General features: G+C 37.9%; 1 protein-coding gene across 1 annotated transcript in view; it reads right to left on the bottom strand.

Moving 5' to 3' along the window:
- LOC140167719 (uncharacterized) overlaps positions 1-14,304 on the bottom strand; it is a 31,147-nt gene continuing 16,843 nt past the window's right edge. Inside the window, exons 5-12 of the mRNA XM_072191014.1 lie at positions 13,096-13,324; positions 10,244-10,390; positions 9,591-9,680; positions 7,169-7,506; positions 4,614-4,700; positions 2,423-2,860; positions 1,842-1,992; positions 1-1,312 (exon numbers count right to left, since the gene is read on the bottom strand). Of these exons, the coding sequence (XP_072047115.1) occupies positions 1,885-1,992; positions 2,423-2,860; positions 4,614-4,700; positions 7,169-7,506; positions 9,591-9,680; positions 10,244-10,390; positions 13,096-13,324 (1,437 nt within the window). The 3' untranslated portion in view covers positions 1-1,312; positions 1,842-1,884. The remainder of the gene's footprint in view (positions 1,313-1,841; positions 1,993-2,422; positions 2,861-4,613; positions 4,701-7,168; positions 7,507-9,590; positions 9,681-10,243; positions 10,391-13,095; positions 13,325-14,304) is intronic.

Genomic DNA, 14,304 nt, shown 5'->3' with positions numbered 1-14,304 from the left:
ACCACATTTATATAGTCTATAATAATGATATGATAGGGTTGACTTCTTGAAAAAAGCAACAATCAATGTTCAATAAGAACTACGACACAACAAGGAACCTGCCTCGTTGTTCGTGTGTCTACTATGTACAACCCTTACTGTTAAAAATAAATACACATTGTGACAATTAAACTATATAGAATATGAAATTATTCTTGATATGTACTGTTTTTACATAATATCCAAAACTCTTTATAATAATATACACGAACAATACTTTCATATATTTTACCCAATTATTACGTATTTACATCCCTATAAACACAAGTGACAAATTTCACTGATTATTGCATAATTTTGCTGCCAATGATATCAATCTTTGTGAGGGGCAAGAACATAACTCGGTGGTATGCTCCCCGGAATTCGGATATGGTGGGTCTTTCTTTGGGAGCTGACGACAGTAACATGGGGTCTACCAGAGCTGCAAACGGTCCAATTCAAGGGTCTTTCATAGCTTTCTGGTGCTGGTTGAAAACCGCCTGGCAGACACAGAATTGTGAGGTTTTAGATCTAAACTTGAATTATTAAAATCAGGAAGTTTTCAGTGTTCTGTTTGATGAAATTCAGGGGTTTTCCGTCCAACCTTCCGGGAGCATACCCGTATGGTCATTTGTGTTAGGGTTGTGGATACGGTTATCTGATCCATAATAATGCACAAAAGTTATTACATTACCGTAAAAACTCGATAGTTAGTATATGTGCTTACTATCGAGCACTTTTGAAAGCGAAATTGCACCAAAGTCCGGCGCTTTACCAACTGAGCTAATGGGCTTAACATACTCATTTGCAGGTTTACTTGTCCGTATATAACTAATGTGCATGTAACGATGATTTGCTCAAAACACATTACACTTTTGTGGGTGGGGCTCACATGTTTGCATGTTTTAAATGCGCTCGAGTAAGCATATATGCTTAGGCCTACTATCGAGTTTTTACGGTATATTGCATTGTCTTCACTTTAGTGTTTCGCGAATCGTCAGTTGCGGCACCAGAATTTGGAGGAGGAGGAACGAGGGAAAGTGGTGAGGAATTTGTCTACATTTTGATTTTTTTTTTCCAAAAGAAGTTTGAATTTCCTCGATTTCTTATTTTGATGGGGGAGGGGGCAACCCCGGGGCAACGCCTAACTCATCCTCCCATGCCTCCTGGCGCCGTGCCGCTATACTGGTAATCACATTGTACTTGGGATGGGTCGAAGCCTTCTTTACTCTTCGTTCTGAAATGATGACATAATTGGTATAGCTTACATGATGGCACACGACGTTTCTTCGTTCTGAAAAAGGAATTGGACATGGTTTTGAAAATAAGTAACTTGCATTGGTATTATAATGAAGGCTTAAGATCAAATAAATGAAACTAGCACACATTTGATGCTACATGATTATAGTCACCATCAGGAATTGACTAATACAGATTTGGATTTTTAACATGTTTGAAAAAAAAAAGGACTTTACTTATTCAATATTGAAAATTTGATGAAGATCCACATAATTCAAAATGCTTTAAACATGACAAAACATCTGTATAAAAAGCAGGCATCTTTCTGTATGCCATGTGCACCACTATCAAGCAATCGGACTTGCAGTAAACGAAAATGTTGGAGGATATAGGATTAAATTGTTGCATTTCAATTCTAATTGATTAGTTAATTATTTAAATTATGAACATATATCTTATATCTGTATATATATGGTTACTTTATACAGCTCTGCAGTTATGACGTATAATGTAATGAAACTGAACTGAACTGAACTGATGTATCATGAAACGTGGAAAAATAAAGAACACCCATGCATGCATACCCATCCATTAAAGAGAGATAAAGAACCCGTCACACAAGAAGAATTAGACATAGAAAGGTCCCTGGATTTCAAACGTCATTGGATCAAGTTCGCAGAATATCTCCCGCCATAAATCAAAAGTTTCAAAAGATGGTTCGAATTCAAAATCAGCCTGGAAGAAGAAGATGAAAACATCACGAATGAAGAAATGTAGATTTTGAGAATCTCAAACAGAACGGTAACTCTTGATATTCCTGGTGTAGTGATTCCTCGAAGTAATGACGTGTACGTGTATGGCAAGTATATATTGCACAATTGAACACCTGGTTTTTCGTCGATATAAACCTGGTTTCGAAAAACCTGATTATTCGATCGAAAAACCAGGGTTTTCGGCGAAAAACCAGGTTTATCGGCCGAAAAAACCTGGTTTTCGCCGATAAACTTGGTTTTTAACCTGGTTTTCCAATCGAAAAACCAGGAGGATGGTTATAAGCAGCATCATCATGCATGTGCATCATGCCAAAAAACCTTTCAATTGAAGAAACACTTTTTGAAATATAGAAACAAATCCAGTTATTTTTGTTCTATTCTTTAGTGCTTACCTGTTCATCTCCGTTACCGATGTTATCTTTAGGTTGCGCTGCTGCAGCCGATGACTGTGTGTCATTTCCCATATCCACAACAGTACTCGACTCCCCTACAGACGGGGAACCAGAATCACCATGCGTTTCATATCCCAAATTATCTGTCCCTGCTTCTGTTTTTCTTGCCGCCGATTTATCTGCTGGTATATTTAAAAATGTCATCTTTTTCGACTCTGCAGTAGCCTGACCATCAGCGTGTTCTCTGGCGCCCGTGTGTATGCCTCCGTCTTCCCGGGGTAATTCATTACCCGATTCGTATACATTTGAGTCTACTGTGTCTTGGGAAGATTCCCGGTTACCGAACGGGAAGACGGTTCTGCCTTTACTTTGCATCATTGAAAGAATACCGGTAAGTTTGGCAATTGTAGACGGATCAGAGATGGTTTCACCAGGAGCCTGTAATGTTGGGAATATATGTACACAAAAAGTATTACATATGTATACAGTTACTCTTATCGCATTAAGCAGAGACGCCGTGTTTAGCGTTAGGTTTGGACATCTAATTATTTTCTTTATTTTCCACTCGGGTGGGTAAGCCGGGTGGAAAATAAAGAATATAATTAAGTATCCAAACCTATCACTAAACACGGGCCTCCGCCTAATGGTTAGTAACTTTTAATGTTCTTGTTTGTCTCACGATTTTGTTTTAAATAGACATATAACTTATACCACACAAAGCAAAACCACGAATAACACCCTCCCCCTCCCCCCCCCCACACACACACACACCCTACCAACCAAGGTACATTCCATGCATATCTTAGATGGGTCAACACGTTATAGGTCTACATATGTTTTGTTATTTGTTGAAAAATTGTAGAAAGCCCTAGATTTAAGAAAGTTTACATTATAGCACATGGAGTCTTCGTTTGGTCGGGAAAATACAAACAGTTCGTTACATCGGTTATTACAAGTTCACCCACCCCGCTGCGGCTCAAACACAAACATACACCCCCCCCCTACATAAACACCCCTTCATATTCGCCAAACGAGGCGTCCACGAGCTTCCATGCACAGTGACAGTGTCGACAACAGGTAAGTAATTATTTTTTCCCTGCAATGAATCACGTCCTAATACTCCGTTGGTGAGCGAAGGGCGATTGGTATTTCACGAATAAGATAGCTCGCTTTTCCGAAAGCAAGAAAAGGGGTCCTATCTGATTGGCTAGAAACCGATCGCTAGATCGCTCAGTGATGTAATACAAACTCAGATGTAGAGTTGTATTCAATTCCATTTAAATCAATATTCTATTATTGACGCAGATAAAGAAAGTTGTATAGTGTTTGATGTGCTGCACTGTATTATACTAAGACTTGGGATTTAATATTCTATAGCCAAAGAAATAAGTGATGTACACCGGGGCTGTACATCGCGTGGGTCTGAGCTGAATGGGCTATGCTTGTTCTTTTCATTATGATTATATTCTCAAACAGTTGAATATATCACATTATTATCGTACGATTTAAAAACATCAGTGAAAATGCAGTTAAATATATGTGTTGAAAGAAAACGGCAATCGCAGCTGAGTGTATTGAAAACAAAACCTGAGTTTTACCTGACAAATCGAATTTTCTTGTAATGGCAACATCATTATGGGGTACTGAGTATGCATGCGCAGATTGTAAAAAAATTGTATGCAAACGCTGCGGTATCTCATATCGTTCAAATGATATGCTTAGCCTGAGTCGCTCGGCCTGTCTCGAACAAAATCGCCATGCGTAGTTGATGAACTTAACGAGTGGATTCGCCGTACTATCACGGCCATTTTTGACACAAAGATGTAGGGATGATGACGCTGTGGGGCATAAACAACTGATTTTTGACTAATGTAGCATGCGGTTGGCGCGTTCCCGTATATCACGTTTCACGTAAATTTCACAATCTCTCTAATAGCCTACCAGACATATCGTTCTATGGGCCGTTGTGAAACACGTTTTTACTTCTACATGTAATACCAAAGGGTTAGTGCAATTTACTTCAAAACTTGGGATAGGATTTTTTTTTGTTACAGGCCTCAATCTGAGGTACAAAACACAATACTAAAAAGCTGACCACCCACCTTTAAAACGAAAAACTATTTTTGTAAGGATCACCAGATTAAAGAAAGGCTTACATTAGAACGTATACCTATGGATGGAAATAGCTAACCTGTGAAATAGAAGCCCTGGTGTTGATATCCTCGCCGTCTTCTAAATTGATTCCAACCGATACATCCCGCACCTGACGTGCACGTCTCTGTGTAAAATACCAAAACATTGCAACAATTCAAAAACAAACCGAGAAATAAACAAAAACCAGTTTAATCAGACTGGATTATTTGATTAAAGATGCAAAACTTATAAGATCGAAGTAATTATACATTAATATCCAGTTTGCGACAACTAACTTATACTATGCTGACTGATTACAGTAATATGATTATCGATATCATAGCATAATATCGTATGTTTTTGATTATTATTCTTATGATTTCTGTCAATAGGGAACATTTATATCCTCTATCCGCCTCACAAGGCCATATGGTTTTATCGTTTTTATAGCATAATAGGTTCGTGTTAACAATTTTATTACAATTTTCATTACATGCATATAAATAGAATTACAAAGCTTATTAAAAACAATAAATTATGAGGCCCTAAAATATGATAATAATATACATTCCTTGCCTGCATACCGTACAATTTGAGAGAAATAAAGCTGGGTGGGATGACAGAATAGAATATCATGCCGCAATGAATTTAATTTAATTTTACCAATAATTTGAAGCATTGGATAGTAAGATTGATCAAATATATTGTAGGTTTTGTCCACATAGATCAAATTCAAGTTGTATGTCAAAACAAAGTGACTTCAGTCATATTGCGTATACATCTTGTCGGAGGACTTCATAAGGCCCGGCCCCTATAACAGTCAATTTTGAGTTTCCCGTCACATAATTTCTGAACACAAGTGAGGTAACTTTTTCATTATTCGTTATTCATTATTTTTCTGCCTTTTATTATATGACCAACACGCATGTAAGATGTGTTGTTATTTGCCGCTCACTCACTTGAAGATGGATGTTTAGCCCAAATGAGATTCAAAAGTATTATTAAAAAGAGTCTGCAAGGTTGACAGCAAAATGCATGTTTTGATTTTGATTTTAACACAAAAAATAAAGGGATATTCATAATTTTTTTTGCAAATATAACCAGTTTTTATCTGTATTTTTTGGAAAATCACAATACGGTAATGAATTCAAGTGAGGGTCAGAAAATGAAGTGAGGGCAGGTGACGGGAAACTCAAAATCGACTTTCCTTGGCCTAAAGTAATGTCACATCATTGCAGACTGCAGAGACAACTTCACGGTGACGAAGTCCGCCGCCGACGAGATAGCAAACACATTATGCTTTCAAAAAGCATTCACAAAAGGATGACCAGAAAACGTCGTGTTATATAAGGTATAAAACGTTTTAATAACAGTTGTAAAGGTTGCGGCAAACATTCTAATTTAATATTATTTTAGGGCTCACAAAATGTTTTTAAAAACGTGTGTATAAACTAATAGTACTAATTCGGGGCACCTGTTTGATGGCCCACAGAGAAACATACACATTATACGCTAGCGTACATGTACGTTAACTCGGTCAGAGATTCTTTACTAATTGAGATAGGACACTCTCTGCAAACTGCCTATACCATGCTATACCGCAGTTGAAGACAGGCGTCGTCGCCGGCCAAGTCTTACTACGAACGTGTAATGAGAAGATACCATAGAGTCCTACATAGAGATCTGTGGAAGAGACGTCCGAATTGACCTTCCTTGACCTATAATTTATGAGGAGAATCACATTTTTGTACCGCTCACAAAACAAAGAGTATAAGTCCGCCCACCGCTGTCAATCATTCTAATGAACAAATGAAACAAGCTCTGGCATTCTGACAATGACGTAATCCTAATTATAAATGAGAGAATCACATTGTACATGTACTGTCTGCTGTACTAGATCATGTCTTCCAACAAGTGCCGGAGTGTCGCGGGCCTGACTCGGTGTGAGCATGGTGAGTAGGAGTGTATAAACTTTATAAAATAAGATTTTGATATAAACATGTTGCAGTGTTCTTTCATACAAAACGATTTATAACGTTTTATGACATAACCAGGCATGTTATTAAGACGTTTTAACCAAATCTAAAACAACGTTTTGAAGACCATCTTAAAATCATTTTGGGGTACCGGGTTAGTTGGGAGTAAGTGCCAACTTTTTATGTGATGCTGTTGAAAAGAATTATCTTGGGACTTACGACCAATCGGTCAGGAGTTATTGGCGAAAAGGTCAAAGGTTTGAATTTGGGCTCAAGGTCAAACACTGAAAAGTTACCCACTTTTGATGAAAATGGTCTCTAAATGTTTGTACTGTTATAATCATTCAGAAAAGAATTTAGTTTGCACTATCTACGATGTTTCGTTACCATGGTAACACACCAAAAGGAATTAGTGCCCGTTGAGTCCAATTGATGTTAACGTATTTTCCCGCGTTACCTAGGTAACGAAATGTCGTACATAGTGAAAACTATTCTATTTCTGAATTAGTATAACCTGACAAACATTTTGAGACCATTAAAAAAAATCGAACAGGCTTTATGTATTTGACCCCTATGCAGCCCAAATTTTCAACCTTTGACCTTTTCGCTAATAACTCTGATCCGCATACAAACTTACAGGTGGTACTGGAGTCGGTACAGGTGTCGGAGGAAAGGATCCCATGGCAAGACTCTGCAGATCAAAGCTGGCTTCTGAAGGGGAGAGACTGGCGTCGGCATCATAGGCCACTTCTTCATTACTTCTTGGCTCACTGATGGGCTGGTCGTACATGTAGCTGTAGTCAGCATAACGCATTTTCCCATCGTCATCGCGGTATTTCGTTAATGTTACGTCGGTGCGTTCTCGTAAACGCTTCTCACGTTTAACACGGCAGTTGTGGATTAAACTTACAATTACGGTTATAACGAATATACCAAATGTTATGGACAGGGCAACGACTACCTTTAGCCACGTTTCTGGAAAAAATATTAAAAAAGATACCAGGAATTATTCCTTTACATAAAATCATCTGCATAATGGTGTTTTTCCTTTCTATGTCAAGGCTAATCTAGGCGTTACCATCAGAAATCTAGCATGAAAGTTCATCTGTGTTTGCAGACTTTATCATGTTTATAATTAAATTATTTAAACCCATGATCTCAACACACAATAAAGACGTACCTCAAATTTTCGGTCACAACTTTGACCTTCATCTGTAACCCAAAGGATCAGTGAGCTTTTGGACACTTGATCCCAACATTTGATCGTACTCTAAATTACAAGGATTTAAAAATAAATCCTTAAGACTGTAGTTAGGGACCAATCAATTTTAGATTTAAAATTAATCTTATAGATTTGAATTTTAAATCTTAAAGATTTAATTTTAAATCTTAAAGATTTAATTTTAAATCTTAAAGATTTAATTTTAAATCTTAAAGATTTAATTTTAAATCTAACACTTGATTGGTCCCTAATCACAGTCCCTTGGGATTTATTTTAAATCCTTGAAATTTAGAGTGTATACATTAACTTGATCGTACATGATTAGCATTGGAAATAAAAATCTACAGAAAATCGACTCATATGGATCAGTATTCAAACCAAGATGAATCAAGTAATGGGTTCTATATGCGTCCTTGGTCTAAAAAGTCAAAATTTTGGTAAATGGTCCACTTTTTGGGAAAACTGAAACTTTTTCACTTTTCTAACTTTTTCAAAATCCACCCCAAATAAATCCTGGCTACGCCCCTGCCTACACCACAGTGCGGATAGCATCATATCTAAACAGGAGGACATAGAGTTGGAGAAAGTGCACATTAAAGAAGTGCAGTATCCAAATTGGTCCTTTGACAAAGCTACGATATCAAAGGATGCCAAATCCACAAACAACAACAAGAACAATACAAACGTTGAAGCAAAAGGACGAGTATAATGAAAGACAAAGATAAAAAGACTAGTTTGCGTATAGCTCTGCCCTATACGTAACGGGAATTGTTCCGAAGCCCTGCGAAGAATTTTCGGCAGCTGCGGAATCAAAGTTTGTTTCAAACCCATTCAAACTCCGAAACAGCCAATTGTCTCACCCAAAAACAAAACCGAGAAAGACCAATATATTACATCCCCTGTTAGCGGGAAACCCTGAAGGGTCAGTTTTCGGAATCTTTGGTGAGACTGGAAGATCATTAAAAATCAGATTGAACACCGTCGTCCGAGTACAACCTCGTCGGAAGTCTGGGCGGAAGTCTCCCAGCACATCCACATTGAATCCCCCGGCTAACAAGTTGATTTGGACACGGCCAAAATCATTAATCGGGACCGGGATGCAAGCTACTTTAAAAGAGGTGTGAAGGATTCTGTTTAACTTGGGTTGCCAGTCTCCAGATGAAGGTCAGAGTTATGACCGAAAATTTGAGGTACGTCTTAATTTTGTGTTATTTTGTGAGATCATAAGTTTAAAATAATTATCAGAAATCTAATTAGGTAACGTTGATGGGTTGGCGCCAAGATAGCTATTAACGCTTGATGCTCTGCAGATCCTGGTTTGAAGCTACATATGCAGGAGTTGACCCCTGTATAAAGTTTGATGACCTTTTAGAACATATTCCCCCACGCATTCATAAAATACCAAAATAAGCTTGTGCAGCCCGATAGTTACCACTTCCGCTGTTTTTAGATCACGTTTTGGCCATATAAGAATTAAAGGGCATTTCGTGATCCACAGCCTCATCCCCACTTTTCCCCAAAAAGTTGAGATTTTTACACCACTGGATACCTCTGGCTACATAATGTTTATGTACCAAATATTTCTTGCAGATTAATTCATTTAGCAAAAATATCGTTAAATTTGAATTTCGTTCTGGTGCACCAGAACGAAATTACAACACATTGTCTATGGAGCAGTGTAATACACATAATCATACATAAATCGCAAACGCAAAATCGGAATCAACTGAAATTTTGGAAATAAGCTTTTTTCGTGGATATCTACTGAAAAATGTCATAAAAAGAGGATGCTAGGATCACGAAATCCTCCTTTAAGTTTGGATAGGAAGGTACTAACCCCATTCCTCTTCTCCTGCAGCTATTGCAGTCGTAGTGTTCAGAGTAGCTTGAGTGGTAGTTTCCAATGTTGTGGGAGGTGCTTCTGTTGCTATTGGGTAAAGCCAAAACAAAGCATTATTTAAGTACGAGCGTGTGTCACATTTAAAATATCATCTTAAACCAACCAACATACCCATCAAACTAAATTAACATCATATCCAACATTTCCCAACCTAACCTTACCAACCCCAACCCAACCTGACCCAATTCAAACCCACCTCAACCTAACCTCCCAACCCAACCTTACACAACCCAACCTTACCCAACTCAACCTTCCCAACCCAATGTAACCCCAACCAACCTTACCCAACCCCTAACCTTACCCAACCAACCTTACCCAACCCAACCTTACCTAAACCCAATCTAACCCAATTCAACCTTAGCCAAAACAACCTTTCCCAACTCAACCTTACCCAACCCAATCCAACCCAACTTGACCCAACCAAAAATTACCCAGCCCAAATTCAAATCCACATCCGATCAAAACCAGCCACAAACTCAACTCAACCCTATCCATCCCAACCAAACCAAACCAAATTGAAACCAAACCCAAAGTAACCCACTATTACCATCACACTAATTAACCTGCTACAATTACTCCAAAAAACTTACGCATGATACATATTCTTCCTGGTAGAGTCGGCGGTGACACATCTACCAAACCGTCGTTACACGTACACGTGAATCCTCGTGCTCCTATGTCTTGACAGCTTGCGTCTGGTGAACAATCGTCCAGCTCCTGGAGACACTCATTGGTCCCTATATAACACGCATTGGTATAGAAAGGGTCATTAGAAAATACATTCACTAGTAAGGGGTAGGGCCTGATTTGGTTCCATGTACATAGCCCGGGTACATAGGTGCAAGTCTTTTCACTACTAGGAACAGAAATAAGTCCAGAAAACTACAGTTTTGTCCATAAATGTCCAAAAGCCACTAAAGCCAATACAATATAAAGGTCCTGATACATTCTTGATTAACAAAAATCACGCAGAAGCAGTGACAAAATATGTCCATAAATATCCATGAAAATCTAAGATTAGGTAAAAACTGTGGCTGTTTCTAACCTTACACCCATTAAAGCTATATTGAAGGAATATGTACTACACGTGTCTCAACTTACACCTATTTCATTTGGAATCAGCCAAAATCGTGACGGTGTTTGTAGCCTAAAGCAGATCAATGTTGAATTTTTGTCTGAATTAATGCTCGTCTTTAAAGCGTTGCTGTCGGGCGAATTATCAATTTAGTGGCGAAATAACTTTTATGAATAGCCTGTCGGCCAATCAATTCAGAATCAAATGAACAATGCATTACGAACACAGCCGTGTTGTGCCCTCTTAATTACCTTAAACCCCAAAATCTATGAAAACCCCATAGACACCATTGGCTAAAGTCAATCATGTGCATGTGTGCACGTGGCAGACTCGGCGGAGACACGTCTGCTATGTTATTTGTGATGCAGAAGGGGCAATTTGAAGGTTCGTTTTGGACCGGAAGTGAACCATTAATGCCCTTAATGACCTTCGACCTCATGGGTAATATCAATTCATGTGTGAATATACCATCCCCGGGATACCATCACTGTGCTTTGTTTTCTCGGATAGTTTTATTACTCGGTTTCTAAAAGAAAATAACGAATAGCTTCCTTTAACCCCCGTCCTATACTGAGGATTGTGATCCCAGGATCATGCGATTCAAAAGGAAATAACAGGAAAGAAAATGTTTGACTACCGCGTTTACAAAGTCCACTCCCTTCGAATAATTTCACAAGAGCATCGTTTTTGATGGTCGGCCTCAATATTTTTATCACTAACTAAAGTGAGTGCGCGAAGGATGGATCTACGATTAGCTTAAGGCATTTGGGTGCAAACTCAAGAGTTTTAGAGTGCGGATAAAAAAACCGTAGGGGTTGGACGATTGGTACCGCCATTGATAGTCAAATCAGCTCATGTCTCATTTCGCCAAAAACTCGAAAGTTGTTCACTACACATCTTTTCGCTCTCTCGATCGTGAATTAACTTCTGATGATACACAAGATAATAGTAGTCCATTGTTTCTCTTGTGAATTTTGTGAATACAACATTGCATATATTTGCAGACAGTAGACATGGAAACTGACGAGTTGTTGCTAAGTGGTAAATAATAACTGTAACTCACACGCCGTCAAAGTTAACAAAGTACTTGGTCCCTTTTATGGTCATAAGGTCCCAAGTTCACAAAGAGGCAAAAGCGGTTTCTATTGTTTCAGCTTTCACAACTGCAGTGTAGAGCGAGCATAGAATATTCTAATTACGTGCCACGTAAATGGAATCGTATGATGGCCAGAACATAATAATCGTGATCAAATTGAATCTGATTAAAACTAGTGATGATGAATTAAATATGCAATCAATATGTTTATTATAAGCTATAAACCGTGAAATGACAATTGAGCGCTCAACACTGGTGCACATCTGTTGCTGATTAATATTCGTTAATATTCAAATGTCTAGTTTTATTCCACTGTAAATTTCAAATAAAAAAGAAAAGAAATTATATTAATTGGCGCGTGCCTCTGACAATAGTTCAGTGTAGAGTTCAAAGTTAAAAATAATAAATTCAGTAACGTAAATTTAAAGGAGCTCCGAGAAATTTTGCAAAGAAAAAAATAAAATAAGAAAGTATTGTCTTAATTGTTATAGATTGAATAATTAATTAAATATGTTTTTGGGCAACTATAATATTTGGGGAGCACAAAAATACAATTAAGTTTAAGCAGCATGTTAACCTTGGTTTTTAGTCAAACTCAAAAGCGTGCTGTTTGAATTAGGCAGAGACTCGGTAGCCTGCGCTAACCATTATTTTTTCAATCACAATGCCCTCTATTGACCTACATCAGATATTATAGTAGCTTATAGTCTTTGTTCCAGGCGCCTTGTTCTCCTTCGTAACGAATGAGAATAATCCAGTTTGGAACCGAGACTAGCAATATTTAAAAACTGGTAAAAACGTACGTTAAAACGTACGGTCCACGTGCTACGTATGGAACATCGCAATCCCCGTCGCACTCTCTCTATTAATAGAAAAACGGCGTCGGCATTTCTGTGAGTATGTTCATAGAGCATTTGGGAACTGCTCTATTTTTATGGTGCTATTGCTCTTCCGAATAGTGCGTGATCAAGTGATTAAGGTGGTACTACTCCCCTTGATAAATTTGTGATTATTTTTGCATTTTTCTCAAATAATAACATACTGGTAACAAAAGTTAGGTATATATATTATAGGGGCAATGAATCCAGTTACTTAAGTGAATATGCCGGGGTGAATATTAAAAGTTCGGGGGATATTGACCGGGTTTCGTTATTATATCCCACCGGATCCCTTCAAATGATCCTTCATCACAGTACTCTACATGTATTATAATATGAATGTCTTGTAATAAAAATGCGAAAAAGACAACAAAAATATTTAAAACAACTCACACTGATAGCTGACTTGGTCAGGATCTACTACAAGCGTTCCCCCAGGTAGAGCGCCCTCTTCTGTTAGAGCAGATTCGGTAACAGTTTTGATCTGTGGCCCGCGAACAAGTGAATCTTGGGAGAAGTAAACCCTGTATTTTGTTATGACACTCCCACTTTGGAATGCAATAATGTCATTGCCGGAGTAGGTGGAGTTTGTGTCGGGACTCTCTTGGAATACTAGATCAATCTGTGGAATAAAGATATGATTTGATGATGTAAATAATAATTATTAAAGGTGGGTGACCTGATTGACAGCCTCACCCCCCAACTTTACCCTATCAAAATGCAGATTTTGGTATCAGGTGAAAGCTCATATTTTTCTCATTAACCTATTGAAATTAGACGCTCCAAGTCGGTATATTTCCGAAGAAATAGTAAAAAAAACCTGCCGAATTAGTCTCAAATGTGGTATAACACATTTTTGACTAATTCAGCAGTTTTTGGATGATATCGTCGGAAAAACACCGACTTGGAACTCCTAATTTCAATATGTTAATGAGAAAAATAGGATCTGTCATTTGATATCTATTTATTACATGTTCATGATGATTATCATTAATAAAAATACTGTAGACTACCAGTTTTACGCTGTATTAAATGTCAGTAATTCCATGAAGAATTAGTCGCATTTACAATGAACATTTACATGATCTTTTTGCATGAATGCTTGAAAGGGACAACAGTTTATGTTATTAAGTTTGAAAGATTTTGATTTTCCAAATATATCAGGTCACCTTCCTTTAAATCAGTGGTCTGTTTAGACTAGGTGGCAGGTGTCCAAATCTATCGCAGCATCTGGGGTGGTTAAGCTTTTTTTTTTTTTTTTTGGAAACGCTCCCTAAAACGCTGATTCAAATTCAAATACGCACATTACATTGAAAACACACATACCCTCTCCCGCACACGCACACTTGAATTTCGATAATAGGCTATTAGTAAATGATAATTTATAGCCATATCTGAAACCTACACGCTAAACAATGTGTTATCTGAAACCGACACGCTAAACAATGTGTTATCTGAAACCGACACGCTAAACAATAGGTTTTATTGGAATATTGCTCCATCTTCTCTGCACATTCGCCGTCGTAGTGTGACGTCAAAATCGGTCTTTTCCACGTCGACTGGTTCACGCTCTCTGTGTTCACAACATAAATGTAATTGGTT

The sequence above is a fragment of the Amphiura filiformis genome, chromosome 13 (assembly GCF_039555335.1).
Source record: "Amphiura filiformis chromosome 13, Afil_fr2py, whole genome shotgun sequence".
In the NCBI taxonomy this organism is placed as follows: Eukaryota; Metazoa; Echinodermata; class Ophiuroidea; order Amphilepidida; family Amphiuridae; genus Amphiura; species Amphiura filiformis.
The sequence above is the reverse complement of the archived record's forward strand: the minus strand, read 5'-3'. Positions and strand labels throughout refer to the sequence as shown.